At 47.3% G+C, this 22,409-nt stretch overlaps 1 protein-coding gene across 1 annotated transcript; it reads right to left on the bottom strand.

Annotated features, from left to right (window-relative positions):
• Nucleotides 1–5,197: 5,197 nt before the first annotated feature.
• On the bottom strand, nt 5,198–18,028 carry MAGT1 (magnesium transporter 1). The gene is made up of 10 exons (XM_053274320.1): nt 17,871–18,028; nt 15,946–16,115; nt 14,970–15,087; nt 14,228–14,368; nt 13,086–13,226; nt 12,389–12,478; nt 9,415–9,478; nt 8,596–8,670; nt 8,144–8,234; nt 5,198–7,041 (listed from the first exon to the last, which is right to left on the bottom strand). The coding sequence occupies exons 1-10, from the start codon at nt 17,961–17,963 to the stop codon at nt 7,026–7,028; spliced, it is 999 nt and encodes a 332-aa protein (XP_053130295.1). The 5' UTR covers nt 17,964–18,028; the 3' UTR covers nt 5,198–7,025.
• Nucleotides 18,029–22,409: the final 4,381 nt, after the last annotated feature.

Below are 22,409 nucleotides of genomic sequence, written 5' to 3'. Positions count from 1 at the left end.
AGAGAAACTCTCCTGCCCACAATCTCGGAGAAGCCGCTGCCACTCTGTGTATTGAGCTAGATGGACCAGTGGTCTGACCTGGTCGAAAGCAGCTTCCTGTGTTCCTTCTCAACCGCCAGTGGGGAGCATGCAGCAATGTTCAGAATGCAGCAGCCAGTTCAGGCTCTGCTAGCCCCCAAAGCAGGGCAGCCCCACCATTCAGCACTCAGAGAGGCCGCTCACAAGTTCTCCACACTCTGGTGAGCTTGCTAGGAGCCTCACTTTAGCCTTATTCACACATTATGTTGGGCTACTGTTAGTGAACACATGTCTGTACACTCATACATGTTTTTGTGTAGATGACTGTGCCTGCATTCTTTTTTAAAGGGTAACCACCTCTCAAATTCATGATACAGTTAAGCAGGGTGCAGGGAGACTGGTGGCAGCCTCTGATGTCAGATGCAGGGGGCCAACTAGTGACACCCCCACATCATACGTCAGACTGGGAGGGAGGTTGGGCAGTGTGGGCTGGAGTGACTCTCCCTGCCCTTAAGAGCGAAATAATACCCCCACATCTGACATCAGACATGGGGGGTGTCTAGAGTCGCGAGCCACAGCCCCTGCGGGGGCAGCCCGGATTCTTTGAACCCATTTGCCCAGTGGTGGCTCCGCCCCTGCAGTTAAGCAGACTGCACAGTGCGTGAATACAACTTGTAGGCAACTACACGGTGCACACAGCTGGTCAATTTGCAGCAGAAACCTGACTCTGATAGGGGCTGCTTTCCTCATCCCCCCCGCCTTGCTCCAAACCCCACCCACCAGCCACTTTTCTCTTTGCCGGGTCCAGCATCTGCTACCTGGGCAAAGAGGCACCGTTTGAGGGGTGGTTTGCTTCCTTTTAGCAAGAGGAGAACAACTGTCTCGGTTCAGGCCAGCGGCTTCCCCCCACACACACCCAGCCATTTACTCCGGCCTCCCTCATGTCTCCCCCTCCACCCCTCGCTTTTTAGATTGTGAATCCTTTAAGATGAGCAATCATCTCATTTGCTGCGTAGAAAACTTTTGTTGGTGAATAGCAGTAAGTGAATATTCTTGAAAACAGATTAGATTTAGTACATTTATATACCATCCCAAACAAAAAAAAAAAAGTCCCTGGGTGGTTCGTAATATAAAAACATTATGACATTAACATAATTAAGACCATTTAAAAACAACAACTCTAAAACCAAAGCTTATTTATGCAGCAGTCTTCTCTGACTCAGACCATTGGTCCATCCAGCTCAGTGTTCTCTCCAGCGACTGGCTCTCTCCCTCCCCATTCCCGATGGGGTTCCTTCCCAGCCCTACCTGGAGATGCTGCCAGGGGTTCAGCCAGGGACCTTCCCAAAGCAAAGCAGGGGCTCCACTCCCAAGCTACGGCCTCTCCCCTTGGGGGATTTGAGCCCTTGCCGTCATATGGGGACCAGATCACCTAGCCCCAAGCCGTGGGGAAGCTTGTTCCACGCACCTGGAGGCTAGCATCTGAGGACCTTGCCCAGGAGGGCCCCTTCTGTTTTTCTGTTCCCCTCTAGCCCCTCCCCTGACCCCCATGGAGTTCCAGCCACATCTTGGGGAGGTAAACATGCCTCCTGGAAGCCCACAGGGGGGGACAGTAGAGGAAAAACAGGAGGCCCTCCTCCTCCTCCTCCTCCACTTCTCACTTTGACTGTGCCTGTAGAGTCTTCTTCTGTTCAGGGACTGTCATTTTGCTGCAGACTCCAAAGACAAAACACTGCCCTTCCAAAACAGATGTGTCTGGGGCTGGATTATCCCCTCCTCTGGTCAGCACTGGCTTCCGCTTGCAAGCCAGCGGATTCTGCAGAGGGCTCACTCTCCATGACAACAGCAAATGCCTGGAAACTCTGTGCAAGAAGTGTGGTGTTGTGTATTCTTGTCTGTATGTGTTCTTGTCTTGTTGTGCATTCTCGTCTGTATGCGTTTTTAAAAGCACGTTTTCGTTAAATGTGGGAAAGACTACTTACTAATTAAATAAAGGGCCAAGAAAAGTACTCTGGGTGACTCTAAGGCCCTGCCTCCAGTCCAGGGGGAATATCCATGCTGGCTCCATCAACAGTGTGTCTCCATCGCCGGCCCTCTCCTACCAAAAGCAGAGCAAGAGTGTACAGACAGGTTTCATGGCGGGTGAGGTCTTAATGTGCAGCGAGAAGTGGGCGCACCGGCTGGTCTGCCCTCAGCATCACCCTGACACCCTACGTGATTCCCAACCCCCAGTATCATGGAGATTCAGCAGTCAGCAAACTGTTACCCCTCCTTTGTGATTTATTGGTGGGGGGAGTAGTCAGGCAGACCCATCTTTTTGCATTGTGAACTAGCAGAACATTGCTGGGCCTTTTGTTTTGTGGTAGCTAACCTTCAGACTTTACCCCCTGCTTTTCCTTGGAAGTTTTTATCCACTCACAAAGGACAGCCCTCCCCTGAATAGCAGAGCTGAACTGATCCAGAGAAACAAGGGATAGTATTTAGTTTCATCTTCTCCAACTGCATATGCCTCAGCCAGTTGCCCTGGGATCTTTCATACCTCCATGACCTTGTAATTTCGGTATGAATTGCCACATCTGTTCCAATAGAGGAAAAATGCAACCCTTTTAAAAATAGGAACACCTCAGAGTGCATCAAAGAACTATGATAACTTGGCAGAGAGGCACCTTTCAACGTGGCGATTCTCTTTATTTAGCAGAGGGAGAGCAACTGGCCCTGTCCACCCCCAGCACAGGACCTCCAGTGACTGTTGCTGGTGTCTATCTTATGTTTCTTTTTAGATTGTGAGCCCTTTGGGGATAGGCGTCCATCTTATTTGTTATTTCTCTGTGTTATTTGTTATTTCCCTGAGCCATTTTTGGAAGGGCGGTATAGAAATCAAATGAATAAATAAAAAATAAATAAAACTGTGCCTATAAATGTTACTCTCAAAATACTAGTCTAAGGGCTATAGGCCACCTCCAGCCTCTGAGGCATGATGCCTCTCAATACCAGTTGCAGGAGAGAGGGCATGCTTCACCTCTTGCCTGTGGGCTTCCAAGAGATAATCCAGTAGGCCACTGTGTGAAACAAGGTACTGGACTAGATGGTCCTTGGGCCTGATCCAGCAGGGCTGTTCTTATGTTCTTGCTTTTTGTCACTGAAGGGACAGAGCCATCAAGCTCTAGTTTTAAACCCTTTTCCACATTAGGTAACCATAGGAACATATGGGTGTTTTTTTTGGGGGGGGGGAGTTTAAAAAATATTTTAAATCACCTGTTTGCCCATTTCTTTTGTGGGTTGGGTGATAGGTAGCACCCATCATGCTCCACCACCCAATCCACTCCAGTGTCCCTAGGAGCTGCCCATGGGAAACAATGGGGTGTTTAGAGTTTCCCCATAGTTCCCTGTGGCCGGAACAAGCTGCACTCACAGAGTGCATACACAAGTTTTGCATTACAGTTTGCCATGCATTTTGCAACCCTGTCTTGAAAAACACTGCAGAAGCACAGAACAAGAGGGAATCTGTCCCTCCCAAAACAGAACACATATTTGAAACACAGTCCAAAAATGCCCAAAAAAGAATCACTGACCCAGAATCCACTGCCAGGCACAATGCCTGCAAAGCAGAAACATCATTGGCACAGGTTGCTCATTCTCTCTCTCACACACACACACACACACACACACACACCTCTCTTACTTCCCAGTATTGCAACAGCAGTACCCTTACTTAGCTGCAAGCTTTGCCATAAGCTCAACTAAAGCAACTTCAGCCACATTTTGATTGAGTACACTTTGCAATGCAAATTGCAGAGCAGGGAGTGAAGCACAAGTTAGCCTCAAGGCCAGACATGGAGCTCATCACAGCAATCACTAAGAAATCTCTCTCTCACTCACTCACTCCATTTCTCACCTCAACACTATCTCACAAACACAAGCCACAACTCAAGGAAGGCAAGTACCAAAGTTCTGCCTTTGTCAATCTGGAAACCAGCAAAGCCAGATCGTGATAGCAGCAATAGCACAGCATATTATACTTGGTTCTGAGAAAGCCACAGATTGAAACCTTCCTTCCTCCTCTTCTGACGTATCCTCTTCTTCAAGAGGGGCACACTATAATGGCTCTCTCTGCCTCCCAGTCCCTTTGAATACATTTTGAAACTCCCTCCTTTTGTGCTCCCCACTCCCTTCCTCCCCCAGCCAATGGGGGCACAGTTGCCCATGGCAACACTTGATTTGTACAATAAGCCAACCAAGAAGCAAGGAGATTGCAAGCCAATCGGGAACCAGTGCTAAAAAACCAATCAGCAAGAGGGAAACAGGCCTCCCCAATGGTGCTCAAAGTGTTTCAAATCGACACAGGGTTGTTCTGTTTCAAGCTCGAAAAACTCAAAATGGTCCATTAAGCGTCAAAACGTTTTGCACATCTCTAATATGGTGGCCCTTTCCATTGGATTCCAAGGTTGTCCATCTCGGGAAGAGTGAGAAAGCCTTTCCCCTCCTTAATTACTACCATTTTGTCACCCATTCAGTCATGAGCTGCCAGTGTCCAGCAGCAGAGACCCTGCAGAGATTATTTAATGCTCTCTCAGCCTAGGACCCCCTACTTGTTTAGTTCGTTGGATAAGGTTTTGTAGTTTTCTTTTGAATTCCTGTGTGCCTTATTTTATTCCTTGTTTCTTAATAAATATCATATACTTAGAAGTGACTTGGTCTGGTTTAAAAGGTTCTGGAGGGTCACTTGCAAAACTCTTCTCTGTGTGCCTTGTAAGGTCATGCACTATATTGTTCTTTAGAGCTGGGCGGTGTGGACTCTGGCTGTACAGTGCCAGTTAAGTCCCAAGCCAGACAGTTCTGGGATTGCTGAAGCCATGTCCAAGTCTGGTCAGTAGCTTTAAGTCAGTCTTCAATTGGTACATCCTACCTTGAAGGAGTGGCGTGATCCTAAATTGGGATCAGAGTACTCTCTCCCCTCAGGACAGATCCCAGGAAAGCATAGAGCAACCCATGGTCCATCACACTCACGTGCCCCTGCACTTCTCCCATCCACCAAATGCACCAAGGAATCGGTCTACAGAAAAGCAGCAGACTCTGAAGCAGGGCCCATTCGTCTCAACAGGACTCACATCGAAAAACATCTCCGTGTACTGCACAAACTATATGAGCTAAACATGGCAAACTTCAAAAGACAACAGCAGTCTGTTTAGTATTTATTGAAAGTCGACCCAAACCAAATCAGTCATTTCAATTTCCATGCTACAAGAGGATGCTCTGAGCTGTATAAAAATGCACTTTTAAAAGTATTTCCAGAATCAATACCCCCAAAAATAGACAAATTGTGTTAAGGCACTTGGAAATGTAATTAAGTGTAGCAAACTTGCATAAGAGAAAAACTACTTGGCTGGACACAGCAGTCGTTCCCTCTCATTCACTTTCATAACACTCTGCTTCTTGTCCTCTCACCCCCTTTGGGGAAACAACGTACTGGTTCTGTACCGCCAGAGTTAGGCCTGCCTTGAAGGTATCAGAGTTATCAAGCCAAGCAGCTGGGGCTCCTGCCAATCCATTTCAAGAACGCTTAACTATTCCCAGACACATCTGGGCCACAGTCTGGAAACCAAGCACAGCACTTCCCTTGAATGGATGAAGAGGAGAAAGATCCAAATGGCACATGCATCTTTGCTCGTGGAAAAGACAGTAGTAGCTGAAGCAGAAGACAGCCATCTCTTTCAAGGCTCCCCATTGCAAAACAAGGTTAAAATCACATTGTCTTTAGAGCTTCTCTCTCCCTCCACACACTTCCTCTGTATTTAGAGGTAAGAAAACCAATGGCGTGTCACAGCTGCAAGCCCCAATAGCCCAGTACTGGCCAGCGTGATGCTTGGCCTGGTCTGAATGCAAGATGTTCAGTTTCTGGACTTGTATCAAGATTAATTGCCCCAAACCAGCAAGGATGGAGATCCATGGAGGGAGATTCAATTGCTCGGACACCACCCCCACCCCCAGATCCTGAATGCACAGAAAAGGGTGGGCTGTGGGGGGTTGAGAAGTCCTCAAACCTTCCATCTAGTCCCTAGGACAGCAGACACGGTGATGCAGACAAGAGGAGTCTTCAGCCGGTTTACCAGGGTAAGATTTAAAAGGTGGCCTCATAAAATGAAAGCTTTATTCAAAGAGATATCCCCTCTCTTAAGAGGAGGAGGAGAAGGAAGGAGAAGAAAAAGTCTTAGCATTCTGAGGGAAGCTCAGAATTTGTTTTAAATCACACTGGTCTTGGTTCTTCAGAGGGAGTTCAGTTATCCATCATCCCACCCCACCCCCAGCCCCCACCTCCCCGGGAGGTCCGGCAGCAGCTTCTTATTCCAGGGTGCTGCATGGAAGCCCAGAGAGAAGCCTCACCAATCTGGAGGGACTCTGAATCTCTGCCCTTACAGTGAGGGGCATACCGCATGGATGTGCAAAAGAATAGCACATACAATTGAATGGGCTGGCAGCAGATTCAAATCCCCATCAGTGCTAGAGACATGGCAGTGACAGACTATTACTTCTGACCTGGCTTTCTCCCCCCCCCCGCCCCCCACTTCTGAAGGCAGCACCGCCCAGATCAGAATCTCAGGGGTGAGTGTGTGTGTGGCACTTCAGACATGTGCTGGGGCGCACTGCAGGGAACTGCAGGTGAGTGGTGGGGAGGGGTCGGGATTGGGAGGCCCTTGCATCTGGGTAATGAGGCTCTCTTTTAAGTTGTGGCTGAGGAGTTAAAGTTAGTTCCTTTAAACTAATTCGAAACAAAGAGTCCAGATCCTAAATTCTAGAGTACAGTAGGCTTACAGATAAATGGAGAACGTGAATGTGTAGTAATACTCCCCGTAGCTTACAGGGCAAATTGCTTATCTTGTCAAGGCACTAAACATCTTTGGTTTGGTGTGCAACAGTCTCATTCATTTCAAATAGAGGTAGCATGATCCACGCCGATTGAATGCTTCTGTTCCACTCCATATGAACAGCACAACTGCAGCATTTTTTTTTTAACTCATTAGGAAGCTAAAACACAAAACAGACATTTTTCAGATCAGCAGTTGATCAAAATGCGCAGCATTTGATTTTGGGTCCCTAGTTGTTTGAAAGATGAAGGGGTTTTAGTAGTGGAAATTTTTATTGCAAAGTGTCTCAAATGGCCTGACTTTTCAAAGCATTCTGCTAGTCCAGCACCACCTGGATATTTGCCAATGGTGTGCTTTAAGTCGACATAGGCAGCAGCTGCCCCCATCCCCACTGGGATCCTGCACCCCACTGCCCACTCCCTCCAAGCCTCCTCTGCTTTGCTTCGTCTTTTTCAGAGAGCAAAAGGGCAGGCAGGGATCCGTGCAGTTTATTCATGTCCAATGCCCGGTAGATCTGAGGCGTTCCTATTAACTAAGTAAGCCACACTGACTCTTCCTATGCAGCAAAAAAGTGTTTTGTTCTCATTGATCACCGTGCAGATGAGAAAGCAGTTTGTGCAGCTGGTTGCTAACAGCAGACACACCAGAGTTAATACTCATTTGCACTGATGTCATTATTCATATGCCACAGGATCACAGATGTAAGGTGGGGGAAGGGGGGTGGTTCTCTTTCATTCTCTTTTTCCTTAAGAATTCAGACAAGTTATCTATACAATCCACTCAGATCAGTGGGAGAGAAACCATCACATTACTGGATAAGACCATCCCTTATGGAACCAAGTCTATCCTGCCACAGTCTTTGGGATAAAATGACATCTAAAGAAACCACTCTTATTGGAGGACTCTTTGTGACCTTTCTCTGTTTAAATTGACACACATTTTCAGATAACGTACTGTACGAAACTCCGCAAGCACAAGTCTGACAGCACCGTCTGTCAGACTTGACAGTGTTCTCTTCTGCCTCTTTCCCCACTGCTTTTAATTCTTTGTATTAAGCAGGATTCATATCAATGAAATCATTTCTTAAGGATACCAAAGTAAAAACTGATGGATTTGTTTCAACTAAAGTGGGAATTAAGGATTCAATCACACAATGTTTTAGGCTGGTGAAATATGCACGTGCAGCTCATGTCAAGGCTACAGGACTATATCATAAACCAAGGTGCTGGAGTAGAGCCATTTACAGAGCACAAAATACATACCTGTATGGATAGCCATGGTATTTAGACCGAAATATGGAGAGCAGCCAGCTGAAGAAGACCACCACTAGGCCAATGCCAGCAACACACATGACTGTAGAAAAGTAACACAGGACAAAGTCAGCCTGATAAGACAGATTAAGAACTGGGCGGAAGTTGGAATTTGAAAGACGCTTTTCATCCCACGCTTGCTATGACTTAAGTCTGAGAAAAGCCTCGTACGTATCCATAGAAGCAAAACACACAGTAACAAGGTGCTTCACTAAAAAACACAAACACCAAAAGAGCCCTGCTAGGTACCAAGTCCCAAAATGTGTCCCAGTTGTGGCATTCCATTTTTAGGTTCAGCCAACTGCACTTCAGGACAATTCAATCATGAACAGAACACATGCCCACAGCAGCGCTTACTCGAAGACTGCAGACAGCGAAATGCTAGTGTCAGAATTTGTACTTACTTTTCCGCTTCCCTACTTCCATGTCGGAGGTCGCAGCCTCATGCAGGAGCACCATCCCAAGAGTAACGCCTGCGTCTGAGAAAGCGGCTTAAGGGCAAACCACTTCGATGGACTGAAGGAAAGCTCAGGCCCATCCCCTCTCCAAGCAGCAAATGCAAGCTTGAACAGCAGTGGCTGATGTTCTTGCTGGAGAGTTTAAGTTTACAGCCAGCACACAGTACTAGCAGTACTTTTGCAGATAATGAACAGAGGGGAAAGAAGAGAGGTTATGGTGTGTCAGGTCAGATTAAAGAGTCATCCAATCATAGCACATGAGCCACCTAATGGTGCAGCCGGGAAATATCTTAAGGCTAGCAAGCCAGAGGTTGCCGGTTCGAATCCCCGGTTCGAATCCCCAGACTATGGGAAACACCTATAATGGGCAGCAGCGATATAGGAAGATGCTGAAAGGCATCATCTCAGACTGTGCGGGAGACGGCCATGGGAAACCCCTCCTGTATTCTACCAAAGACAACCACAGGGCTCTGTGGGCACTAGGAGTCAACACTGACCCGAAGGCACACTTTACCTTTAATCATAGCACATAGCAGGTGTTGTGGCTTAGGGAAAGGTGTGTGTGTGTGTGCGCGCATATACACGGCAGCAGAGAACTGCAGGACCTGAAAAAACTGTGTATCAGCCTCATACTCCCACACTCCACAAAGAAGATATACAAGACATAGACCAGAATTGTTATCCCTCCCTTACAGGGTTGTTGTAGAGATTATGGGGATTATATATGTGAAAGAAGCTGGGGAAAGTGTTCTATAAGAAGGATACTGAACAACAGAACAATGTGCGTTTCAGCCACGAACTGAGCTTGACTGCTCCCATGGATGTAGTTCTGCAAAAGAAAGGGTTCACTTTTTAAATGATTAGGATTGTTCTACATGTGAATGCAGTATGGCGTTCCTGTACGGCATCTTACGCACGCTCATTTACACATCCACCAGGCCCCACCAACCAGGTTCAGCCAAGCACATGCCACTCATTTAAGAGGGACACACACGGTTGCGTGCCTCTCTCCTCTAAGCCAGAACTGCTTCTTCCACTGGGAGCACCTTTGAGAAGTGGGGCAATGCCTGGCTTCCAGGCCAGCTGCAGTGGCCCCCCTCCTGCCAGGAAATGCTCACCAAGAATACAGCACAACACTGGGTCCCCTGGATTCCATCAGGGTCCTACAAAGCGTTTCACATGCTGCACACTCAAGAAGCGTTACACTATGATCACTACCTCCAACAATAAGAAAAAGACGACACCACCGTCCCATCCACTGGACATGCCCATCTCTTTTTTGTGTGCCTAAAGAGGTTTTTTGGAGCCTGGCCACTGTTATGAGCCACGCTGGTTTTACCCGGTTCCCAGGGGGCCTCCCAGTTTGCAGCTGCATCTCCAGGCTGGGAGATTGCACTTTGGATATGCTCAGGAGCTTCACAGTAATGTGAGCTCTCAGTTGATAGTACACATGGGGAGTGGTCACTTAGCGGGCAGTGGGTTAGTCACCCCTAGATCTGGCTGCAAACCCAGCAAATTGGAATGGGGATCCAGATGCAGGCCCTCCCCTATACTAAGGACCCCAGCTAAGCAGACTCGAGAGTTAACTATAGTGAGGTAAGTGGCATCCAAGACCACTTTGAACTCAAGAGTGAACCACCTCGCTCCCCGCCCTCCTTTCACAGGAGATAACAACAGGCAGAAAGAAAGGCAGATAAGGTAGCGAAGTCATGTTCTCCCCATCACAAAGGAGATGAGCCAGTGGCGTGGGCCTAGAGGTGGATTTTATTGAAATTATTGATAGGGTTACTGGAGAGCCCTTCCCAGGACGGATGTTCTTCCATGCACCTGCATACTCCAATTTTCATCACAATCAGCTTTACTTGCAAAAAGGCAAACTGCACATTGTCACAACCAGGAAGAACCACCCAACAATGAATTCAGGGCAGGTACATACTCCAAGCAACATTACAACAAGTGCTTCCTTGTAGACTCCATCGTGTGCTGTACTTGGGACTCCCTTGAGCATTCCCCATATGCTCTCTTACAACCTACAGAGAGCCTGAGATCACTACCTGGATCGGCCCGTATGCCAATCCATCCAGCTTGCCTCACACCCATAAGGCAGCTAGACCCACAGAGAAGCTTCTCATGGGCATCATCTCCCCCTCTACCAATCTCCACAATTCTCCTGCTTCCCCGCCACCCCAAAGGAGCGAGATTCTGCAGCCCAAAAGCCCCGTCGTCCAGATCAGGTGAAGGTGAACACTTTCCCCGCTCTTGCCCCTTCCGCCCCCATCTACCTCTTTCTTAGATCCAAGCTACCTCCATCCCTCAAGCCTCTTTCTCTTGCCCACCTGGGATCTCATACAATTAGACTTTAAGCTAAAACGCCTCATAGTAGTCAATGTATCTAGAAACGTCTTTTAATACTGCTTTAATCACACCATTCTCTTTTCTGTATTCTCCTCCCTCATATAAATTCTGCTTTTAATTTTGAAACCATATCCTGCCTCAATCCAGTCATTTGAGTGCAAACGTTTGCACAAATTAAGACTGGTGGAGCTGACCCTCTTTAACAACAACAGATATTTATATACCGCTTTTCAACTAAAGTTTCCAAAGCAGTTTACACAGAGAAAAATAAATAAATCGAATGGGTCCCTGTCCCCAAAGGGCTCACAATCTAAAAAGCAACATCAGATAGACACCAGCACCAGTCACTGGAGAGATGCTGTGCTGGGGGTGGAGAGGGCCAGTCACTCTCCCCCTGCTAAATCAAGAGAACTAGCTGGGTCGGGTGCACAGCATCTGTGCCTCCGGCCGGCCGACCCACCCAACGCTGCCTTTTTCTCCCCTGCCCCCTGCTTTCTGGCCAGCCGGCCTGCTTCTTCTCCCCATCCCCCGCTTCTCCCCTGCCCCCCCCCGGTGCTTTCTGGTTGGTGGGCTGGCCGGCCAGCCCACTTCTTCTACCCCACCCACCGCCCCGGCTTGGATGGGTTTTCTGCTTTCCGGCAACCTCCCGCCAGCCGGCCACCCCGACCTTCTCCACCCGCCAGTGCCGTCACCATCTTCCTGGCCGGCCGGCCATCGGTCAGCCACTGCCGTTAACTCCTGGGCCCGCCAGCTGGCTGCCGCCATTTTCTCACACACACCCCTCCTCGTCGCTATCTGGCAGCTTTCCGAACTCTTGCGAGAGCTCCTATGCATGGGATTAGCGAAGGGTACGTTTGAGAGAATTCAATATATAGATCATAACATTAAAAAGGTGCCTTTTTGCACAGGGAGCAGGGGTAAGAGCCAATTCCCCCACAAAGCCCAAGTATTGGGGGGCTGACCAAACACCCCAGGGCCAGTTCCATTAACACCACAGACTGAAACAATTCCCCATATAAACATGGCATCTCCCTGTCCAGGTTTAGTCAGTTTGTGAAACCTTTTTGTTGATGAAGGCAGTCCAGACAGAGCAGGAGTGAAACTTTGGAACAATGTTACTGTTTCTTCGGCACGTTTTAATCTTTCATTTGCTTTTAGTGTACATGGCTGTGGGTGTTTTATAGAAAGGCAATTCATTTTGAAAAAAATCAGCCTGTAGTGGCACTGCTGAGGCTGCCATCCGTTCCAAGTGAGGCTCCTCCCAGAGCCATAAGCCACTGTGGAATCAGGCCAGGAGCCAAGAGAAAGAAAAGGCAAAGATGGTCGCACAAATAGCAGAGTTTTGCTGCTTCTTTATTTTAGTCAAGCAGTGCTCAACACTTACCACTTGGCTTGTGTGAGGATTCTTGTGAGCATACGGAGGCCCTCTGATGTGATTCCACATTTGGCCTGATGTCATTGCTAGAACAAAACACTAGAACACAACAGATTAGGAATCGGCACCTGCAAATGCTTCCACTACCCCAAACAGCCCTGCAGCCATCAGAAATCCGGGCAATTTTTCTGGATTGCACACTTCGGGACTATTTTGAGCCCACGTCCCAATCTAAAGTTTGCTTGCATTAACTGAATAACCACATCAACACGTTTCCAATAATACAGTGCAACTCCCAGAATGGTGCTGCTTACAGGAGGCAGCCGATACTGAGCTTACTCCAGCCAAAGTAGTGCAAGACGTCTGCATCCAGCAACAGGAACTTTGTAACTGAATGTTTACAGCAAGAAAACAAAGCTGTTTGTCCCCCTTTTAAATGCCAGGTCAGAGCAGGTGGTTCCAGTTCTGACAACGTAACACCACAACCCCATAAGAATGCTGGTTCAGGCCCAAGAAGGCCTACCTAGCCCGCCATTCTGTTTCACACAGCAGCCCACCAGAAGCCTCTGGGAAGGCCCCAGGCAAACTTAAGTTTGCAACTAGATCAGGGCACAAGTGGATGCAGAGACAGATCAGGTGACTGGGAAGAATAGGAAGCGAAACCTAGGCAGTTCCAGGAAGGTGTTCGAAGCGTTGGCTTGCTTACCAAAGCCGCAAAAGCCCAGCCGGTCTTGTTATGAAGAAAATCCAGGTTGCTTCTCCTCAAGTACACCAGGCCACCAATAACAGCCAGCAGCAGTCCCAGCATCAAGGGGCCCGCGTAGTTTGGAGGTCTTATCACGCGGATCTAGGACAGTCAAAAGCGGTTGGCAAATTAAGTCTCGGAGCCACTCAAGCTCCCAAATCTTATCAGCATCTAAGTTCTCCAGTGCTGCCTCTACAGTCTTGGGGGCTCTCAGGCAAGCACCTCTGACCCTGGAAGAAATTGGAAGAGAGGCTTGTAAACGGAGAATTCACTCACTTCATCTTGGCACTCTGTGTCAAAAGAAAATAGGGGCACCGTTGAGATGGTGGAGAGCTGGTCTGGTGGTAGCCAGCATGACTTGTCCCCTTAGCTAAGCAGGGTCCACCCTGGTTGCATATGAATGGGAGCCTAGAAGTGTGAGCACTGTAAGAGATTCCCCTCAGGGGATGGAGCCGCTCTGGGAAGAGCTGAAGGTTCCACGTTCCCTCCCTGGCAGCATCTCCAAGACAGGGCTGAGAGAGATTTCTGTCTGCAACCCTGTAGAAGCCACTGCCAATCTGTGTAGAACAGGGCTGCTCAACTTCAGCCCTCCTGCAGATTTTGGCCTACAATTCACATAATCCCTGGCTATTGGCCACTGTGGCTGGGGATTATGAGAGCTGTAGTTCAAAAACAGCTAGAGAGCCAAAGCTGAGCAGGCCTGGTGTAGACAATTCTGAGCTAGGTGGACCAAGGGTCTGACTGAGTATATGGCAGCTTCCTATGTCCCTATGGCAGACCATATGTCAAGATGCATACAAATACCCAACACTGGCACCTCTGGAGATGGCCCTGAATTGCATGCAAGTTTTTAATTAGCCAAAGTGAGTAGCTGTGCAAGGACAATTAAACAGATATGGAAAATATTGACTAAAGTTTCAACAATAAAGAACTGAGATGAATTCCACTTCCTCCTTGCTGCAAGAGTGCAAAGGAGGAATATTTTGCTCAAAAATATCCAGGCTGTAATCATTTCCCCAGGAGAACTACTGCTCAGCGCAGCAACAAATTCCCTGTTTTGTGTCATCTGACCGAGTTGGATGCACAACACTGCACTGACTTACGTTGACATCGGTCCTATCAGCTACCCAGCGAGCCAGCTGTTCCGCAGCAAAGCCTCGTACTTGGAGCTCATAAGTGTCGCCTCTTTTCGGTTTCCCTTTCGGTGGGAAGTTAATAAAGGTTGGAGCCGAGTTCATGTTTAGCTGTATTTTAAGAACCATAGAAAAAGAATCTTGTTATACAAAAGTTACGTTTAAAATCCATGGCTTGAAACACAACTTTTTAGTTGATAACTTCAGAACCTGAGTTGTGTTTCCAGACACTATCAGCATAATTCATTTTATAGTTGGTGAGTCAAACTGTCTTACATAAATACTACAAGTTCTATTAATGGGCGAGAACAGGGCTGGCAAGCCTTTCCCAGCTGTCGATGGACGACCATTTCCATCTTTCAAACCTGCCATTTATTGTGGTGGGGAGGATGGAGGTTTCAGTCCAAGAACCACTGGAAAGCCTCAGACGACCTCATCTAGCCACCTCTGGGCTAGAACAAGAAAAACACATCCCCGGCCCCCCAGCTCCCCCCCAGCTCTTATGTTCAGGTCACAATACTCAAACTGAAATACTCCCAAGAAGCAAGTCACAGCTTCTGGCCTTACACTCTACTCCTCATCACAACTGAGCATGTGTCTTTACAACTAACCAATAATTCGTATTTTAAAAAGGAAAGAATGCATATCTCCTTTCCTAAGTCTCATTCAAAAAAAAAAAAAAAAAGAGGTAACTTTAAAGAAGACGCGTTACCATCTGAAAGACATCAGAACCTTCGTCAAAGTCCACCATGGCAAAAAAGACCCTGTTGGTGAAGAAATTTGAGTACCGCCAGGAGTTTGCCAGGATCTGGTACTCTTCGTCGGCTTGCCTGTGGAAGCAGAGATGCTGTTCAAAAATCAAGCAAGGTCACATTGATTCCAAGGTCAGTAGAGGTTTTTAAAAAGCAAGTCGACACTTCTGTGTTGGTGCCAAGACCACAGTGACTAGTTTGGGCCACAGAGACGTTCATTCTATCACCACTGCGCCCCCTACAGAGGCAGCATATCTGAATTTACCCAGTGGGGGTGAGCCCTCCTCATCAGACAAACCCCCATCCTGGAAACATCCTGGAGTTCTCCAAATGATGCCATCTAGTGTTCCTCTGAGGCACTCTTTCATCTAATCTAATTCAAGAACCATACTGCTCAGGCTCAACAAATGCAGTATTGAAATGGCAGGGCTGGACCTTCATGCCAGATATAATGGGAATATCTGTATAAGCTATACATGTGAAAACAGATGGCACTCCCGGTGTGGGCAGGTAGAATTTAAGGCTAAGATACCAGCACTATGTCCATGAAAGATGAAATTGACAACCAGCAGCTCCAAACTGGGTGTTTGATTAGAATGTAGGGACCACGGGCATTACAGAAGTGGTTCAAATCTTTGCTGTCAGAAGGTCTCCATAAGGAAACACTATGGAAATTCCAATGCAGAGGCCAACCCCAGCATATGATGTCACATTAATTTTTAGGAAGGGGACATTTTACAAAAAGTTGGATTGTAAAATCATTATTTCATTCTTGGCAGGTCTGATTTTTGGTATGCTAACATGGCTCTTTTCCTTCAGAATAATAGATCAGCTTAACAACAACAAACCCAAAAAGGAGAAACTGACATTAACAAAAACAGGAGCTTTTCTTCAAACATGAGTTTCTAAACATGAATTTCTAAGCCATTTCCATACTTGCACACAACACATTGTCTCTGAGGTTGAAGAGCAGTGAACATCACAATCACAGAGTAGTTTCTTGGTGGTGCTTTTACAAGTCGACGGAATTTGTCACCATTCAGTCGAATCACAGATCTTTTGCTGGCCCACTCCATCAACTGGCTTACTTTTTCAGAAAGTACCATCTAGAACAGAAAAACAGAAAAGAGAGTCACTGAGGATTACAACAGGTCCTGTTGTAGTGACCTGTGATGGGATGCCTCGATGGGATGAGAGAATGGAGCAGATCATGAAACGTTGAGTGGGGGAGGTCAGAAGATGCCTGGAGAGTGGAATTCAGGAAGCAAGGAGCAGCAGTGCAGTCAGCAATTCAGGGCGCTCTCCATGAGTGCCCCCATAGCCAATGGCCACACACCCCATTTAAATAAATGCAATAATTTAGTGGGTTCTGTTACAAGAAATCAAGGACAGTCTCCTAATTCTACAGAGTTCACCCAGAAGAGCAGTATGGAGGGTCAACCATGAAGGGTAGAAAATACTCCTTGAAACAGAAGACAAGAAGAATGGGAATAAGATCAGCTGAATTCTGATATCCAATTATGTAAGAAACTGTGGGATAGCAAAAGCTGCAGATTATTTCCATTTAGAAATCAAAGAGCTCTGCATCCTGGCTGAGACCCTGGAAGAGGGGAAAGTACCAGGACTACATCCCTGCCGGTCCCTCGAAATGAGTCTGATTCGACAGATAGGAGAATCAGTGGGGCTCTGGAGAAGGGTGGAAGATAAGGCAGGGATCTTAGGCAAGGAATAATTTAGGAAGTTAGGTTGACTGTCTTTAAACTGCATCTATGTGAAATATCAAAGAGCAAGAAAGATGCATTAAGCTAGTAACACCACGTGTGTGACAAAGACCTTTTGATACTGAACATTTGGTTGTTATTCCCCTAAGAGTCATTGTTTAGGTTATTAACTTTGACCTGTCCTCTCCAAGACCCACCTATTAAGGTTGGAACTAGTTCACCCTAAAATGAGCTAGCACAGCAAGACCGCAACCCTGTCTTTCTGGAGTTCAAGCATCCACAATCTCAAGCAACTGTGCCTTACTCTTATATGGCATATTAGCTGGGTGGTCCTGCTGTCGGACCCAGCTCCTGTCAAGCTGGGGGGCGGAAGAGAAGGAGAATGGGGGTGGAGCTCAGGAGGCTCTGTACTTATCAGCCTTGCCTTCTCTCAATTTCCGATAGTAACTTTCTTACTAATCCGGAAGGAAATGTTATTTGCATGTGGTTTCCTCTCCTTCCCAATTCACTTTTTTGGCAGCAGCAAGAACTGGAGTCGGGCCCGATGAGGAGGCGTCCTGTTGCCTCAATACTGTGCAGACCATAAAAGCAGCAATGAGCCTTCGTCTCCATTATCTTGGCCACAAAGCAGACTTCCTTCAATCACCCTGGCATACGTGATGCTGCAACAGCCGCTCAGCCGTCTCCTGGTACTCGAGGCCAGCCTACCAGCCACACTTTTAAGTGCCCTCCACTTTATCTCCCTCCGGGAACATGTTCCCCCTTTTAAGTTTTCCCTGCTGCTACAGGAACTCAGCAGGATACGCAGGAATCTGCAGTTGAAGCTCTTTGCAGCACAGAGAGAAAGACGGTCAACCGCTCCTGCCGTTCTGACAACCGTTCTGCTTCTCAACTGCATGATAAAAACAAACATGGAAGGGGCACTCTAGACATGCTCAACTGCACTCACTACAAGAGAAAAACAAACATGGAAGGGGCACTAGTCTATTAGTCTGCAGATGCTCAACTGCACTTTCTTCACGATGGAAACCAGGGGCATTCTGCACATGCTCAGATGCAAACAAGGGACCCTCGGCCCGCGCCGAACAGCACCGTCTACGCGGCACTCTAGACATGCTCAAAGGCACGCTTTACGCTCACCTCTTTTCTCTTTTGCCCTCCCACGCCGCTGTGCTCCCAGCAGAGCAGCGCAGCCAGGCAGCCGAGCGCCAGAAACCGAAGAGGCGCCGCCATCACCAAACCGGCCTCCCTCTCTCGCTCGCTCCCCTTAGGAACACAGACACGCACCGGCAGCGCCACGCCGATTGGCTGAGCCCCGTGTCGGAACGGCACCCGATTGGACGGTCCGCGCTTCCGGTGCCTCCCCATTGGCTCGCCTCGCTTCCTGCCGCTCAACGTAAAGATAGAAAAAGGCAAAGAGCCACTCGCAAGATATGCTTCCGGGAGACAAGGAGAAGTCTTCTCTTTCGGCAGCACCTGGGAATATGGAGGTTTAATCAGGAACAGAGTTGTGCAAATAGATGCGGGGGAAGGTGTAACAGCTCTTGACTGCAGCATTTCTTTTCATTTTCTCCTCCCTCCATTAGAAAAGTTGGGGAGCTGCTACCTGTTGTTTGAGGGATGCTGTTGTTTGGGGAGTGAAAGACACGCTTCTGCCATACTGATGGATTAAGTGCCGTCAAGTCGGTGTCGATTCTTAGCGACCACATAGATTCTCTCCAGGCTGATCTGTCTTCCGCTTGGCCTTGAAGGTCTCTCCGTGGTGCATTCTTTGCTGTCGTCATCGGCCCCCTCCCATCCTGGCTAGTTAGTATTTGCATTGTAGTGACCAGAAAACGCATCAAGGGCCTGCATTAGCCTGCAAACACACCGTCACACAAGATTTTATAACATTAAAACATGTTTAAGGCAAACAATCATATCGCCATGAGACTCTGTTAATAAAATAACTCAAACCGAACAAAAGGTTATTACAGTCATTCACAAAACAGTCCGTAATTCCACATTACATTCCCACAGCACAGAGTTCACATTATTTCTTTCAACTTACAGGTGCTTTTTGACTTTGAACGACTTCTAAAGCAAAATCCTTAAGACAACACAAACACAAACGGAAGCTCCCTCTCTCTGCCATGCTACAGCTACTATCCATCGATACCTTCGGAGACCCCACCCCACTCATTTCTGCTGCAAGGCAGACCGAAACGGGGTTTAACATATGCACCCGGAAGTGGCCTATGACGGCAACGGGATTGGGTTATTCTAGCGTTTTCTTATCTCTGCGGCTGCTGCCTATCGTTGAGCGTTAAGCCAGAGAGAGGGGCGGGAGGGATTCCTGGACCAATCAGAGTGGGACAAGATGTTGCGCCGTGATTGGTCCATAGAACCACGTGTACTAGAATCTGAACGAGCCTCCGAATGCTGCTGGGGCTGCTTTCCCAGAGAATCTGCAGAACAGCCGCCTCGATGAGGGCCGAGTATATTTTTAAAATAAAAAATGGGTGCACGTCTGAAATCTTCTGCATCATCATCATCATCATACTTTATTTACGGTCTTTGACCAAAAGAGAAATGAAAATCTTTACATCGTTAAAAATATAAATATAAATCTTCTCCATTATTATAACATCCCTGCCTTCTGTTGATTCTGTGATAAATCAGGAAAGAGACCTACTCCCCTAAATGTGCCTATTTAGTTTATCTGTGTGTTTTTCATGGTTCAATGTACATACCGGCTTTCACAAAACTCATCTCAAAAGTTAAAATAAATAAAATCCCAATAAGTTACATTCGAAGCAATTAAAATCTGCAAAACAAAAACAAAACAACAACACAGCAGGAGTCATAAAAAGGCCAAGACAGAGCAGCTGGAAAGCAGAGAGATTTGCAGCCTTAGGATAAAGAGGTTGGGGTTTTTGAAAGCTCTGAGTCTTTTAGGAACATTGGAACACAGGAAGCTGCCATATTTCAGACCATTGGTCCATCTTGCTCAGTATCTACCCAGCCTGGCAGTGGCTTCTCCAAGGTTGCAGGCAGGAATCTCTCTCAGCCCTATCTTGGAGATGCTGCCAGGGAGGGAACTTGGAACCTAGATGCTGCTCTCCCCAGAGTGGCTCCTTACACTTCTAGTCTCCCACTTCTAGTGTAGTCTCCCATATGCAACCAGGGCAGACCCTGCTTAGCTAAGGGGACAAGTCTTGCTTGCTACCACAAGACCAGCTCTCCTCTCCCAGAAGCCACAAGGCTTGTCCCTTCTCTCCTTGGTCCATGGTATAAAAAGCTGGCATATTTTACATCCCCCCAATCCACCAGAGGCTTTTCTGGAAGTTTTCTTCAGTCTATTAATTGGTCCTTTTAGGATGCTGGTACTGACGCCCACCTCACATAGTTATGGGTCCAGGGCTGCAGGCAGGGAACACAGAGGGAGGGAGGTAATACAGAGATGTAAAATGGTGGCGACAACCAGCCTGAGAGAACATGGTGATTGTTTCAGGGGGGCACTGCCCACTTTGCCCACAGGTAAGATCTGCCACTGCCCCTGGGTGCAATTGGCCGTAGGGCCCCTGCTTTGCACACCCAAGTTCCCAGGTTCAATTCTTAGCAATTCCAGTTTAACAGGATCTCAGGTAGGGTTGCCATGTCCCCCGGAATTTAGGGTAGCCCCCAGATTTTGGCTCCTCCACCCGGCTGCTCAATTCCACCTGGATTTACAAGGATTTCAAATGCGCTGCCTGGATTGCCTGGATTTTACTCTGGATCTGATCACAAGGGAGGGCAGAGAAGGGGAAGTCTGAAGGCCTGGATTGCCCATTCTCCAGTAAGATGTGGGGGTGGGGGGAATGGTACGGCTGTGCTAGATGGACCAGTAATCTGTGTGTCAGTGCAATCTGTAGAATCATTCCGTTGGGAGGGCCTGTGATCTGTAGAATCTGTAGTGCGATCTGTAGAATCATTCATGTGGGGGACACCCACATTTTGCCCACAGAAGGTCTCTGCTTCCATGGCCAAGTTAGGCGTATCTAAGGGAAATTGCGCCTAGGGCAAGCACTGAAATTGCGCCCCCTGTCCAAACACCTGACACCCATCTTTCAGATAACTTTACCATAATATCAGCTCAAAAAAACAAGTCAAGTTCGTTAATCTTTTAATATTTAAAAAACTATTTAGCGGTGGATGTAGCCAGACCAAAAAATGCTGGAAAACTACAAATTTCAGGATGCTGGGGCTCATGAAATACCCAAATACTATGTAAAGGTGTACTTGGAAAACTAAACAGAAGTGCCTGTCTAATTCTCTACTACAGGTATGTATTGTAGCATCACCATTACATAAGTTTTAAAAATAAATGGAGAATTTGACTTTTCCCGGATGCTCTAAATAATTAAAGGATATGCAGAGTAAACTGTGTCACTGCTTGGAATATATTCTAGTATTTCAGAAAGACAGTTAAAATGAGAGAAAGAGAGCAAGAAACTCCCAGTGGGCCTTCATACTAAGGATTTCCCACTGATTCAAAGACAAGCTCACCATTAATAGCCATATTATTAAGACATCACATTTAACTCACTTATCACAAGAAGCAAAGTAAGAGCAAATGAATACAATCTTAACTCATAAACTTCAACTCAGTATTCACAAGCCCTGATTCTCTGTACATAGTGCCAATCTGAATATGTGTACAGTGACTTATATTATATTAATTTTTATCAAGCTGGCTTTAGAGCGGGCTGCGGGGTGGAGACAGCCTTGGTCAGCCTGATGGATGATCTCGACCAGGGAATGGACAGAGGGAGTGTACATAGTGCCAATCTGAATATGTGTACAGTGACTTATATTATATATATTTTTAAAAATTACCTGTAGCCCCTCTGGGGGGCTTCCTAAAGGCTGTGCGGGGGGGTGTCTGCAAAGGTTCCCCCTCTCCCCACTGGCCTCTAGGGCCTCGCAGGGACCATTTGAGCAGGTGTGGTGGCCATTTTTAAATAAATAAATATATATAGATATTTTAAAATGGCCACTGAAAACAAAATGGCCACCATGCATGCTCAAATGGCCTCTGTGAGGCCTGGCATGGCCTAGGTCCTCACAGAGGCCATTTGAGCATGCACAAGTGGCCCTTTTGTTTTCAGCGGCCATTTTAAAAATAATTAATTAAAAAAAGGCGCCCCCCTTCAAGTGGTGCCCGGGGCACATGCCCTGCCTGCCCTACTCTAGATACACCCCTGTGGCCAACATCTGCCGTTCAAGCATCCACACTCCCTGCAGCAGGTCTTGGAATGACTGCAGTCTGCAGAGTGGCTGCTCCTCAGAGCAGAGGATGACGCTAGGCTAGAGAGGCTGGAGCATTGGGCCATGCCCAGCTCATTTCCAGCAGGCAATGCCAGGCGAGGCTGGTCGCGCCAGTACTCTTCAGTGTAGTCGTCCGTCTGGGCCAGTCTTGCCTGTTCTGGCCAGCAGCCGCCGCTCCTCCTCAAGGTCTCGGGTCACTCCCAGACCCACCACCTGTTGTTAAAGATATTTGCACCCTATCCCTCCAGTACACTACTGCTCAGGGCAGATCACATCAACAAAACGCATACAATGTAAAATAAAACATTAATAACACAAGTTAAAAGACCAGACTAAAACCACATTTAGAATTATAATTTTTTAAAGTTTCAAATTAAAATTTATTAACAA

The sequence above is a fragment of the Hemicordylus capensis genome, chromosome 11 (genome assembly GCF_027244095.1).
Source record: "Hemicordylus capensis ecotype Gifberg chromosome 11, rHemCap1.1.pri, whole genome shotgun sequence".
Lineage (NCBI taxonomy): Eukaryota > Metazoa > Chordata > Lepidosauria > Squamata > Cordylidae > Hemicordylus > Hemicordylus capensis.
This window is presented reverse-complemented; position numbering and strand designations above follow the sequence as displayed.

Bases quoted from the DNA above. Each gene is read 5' to 3' on its own strand.
- MAGT1 (XM_053274320.1), bottom strand. From the start codon at position 17,963: ATGGCGGCGCCTCTTCGGTTTCTGGCGCTCGGCTGCCTGGCTGCGCTG. The intron at 14,369-14,969 runs GTAACGCGTCTT...CTTAAAATACAG, and splicing joins GTTCTGATGTCTTTCAGATG to CTAAACATGAACTCGGCTCC. The intron at 8,235-8,595 runs GTAAGTACAAAT...ACTTTTCTACAG, and splicing joins GGAAGTAGGGAAGCGGAAAA to TCATGTGTGTTGCTGGCATT.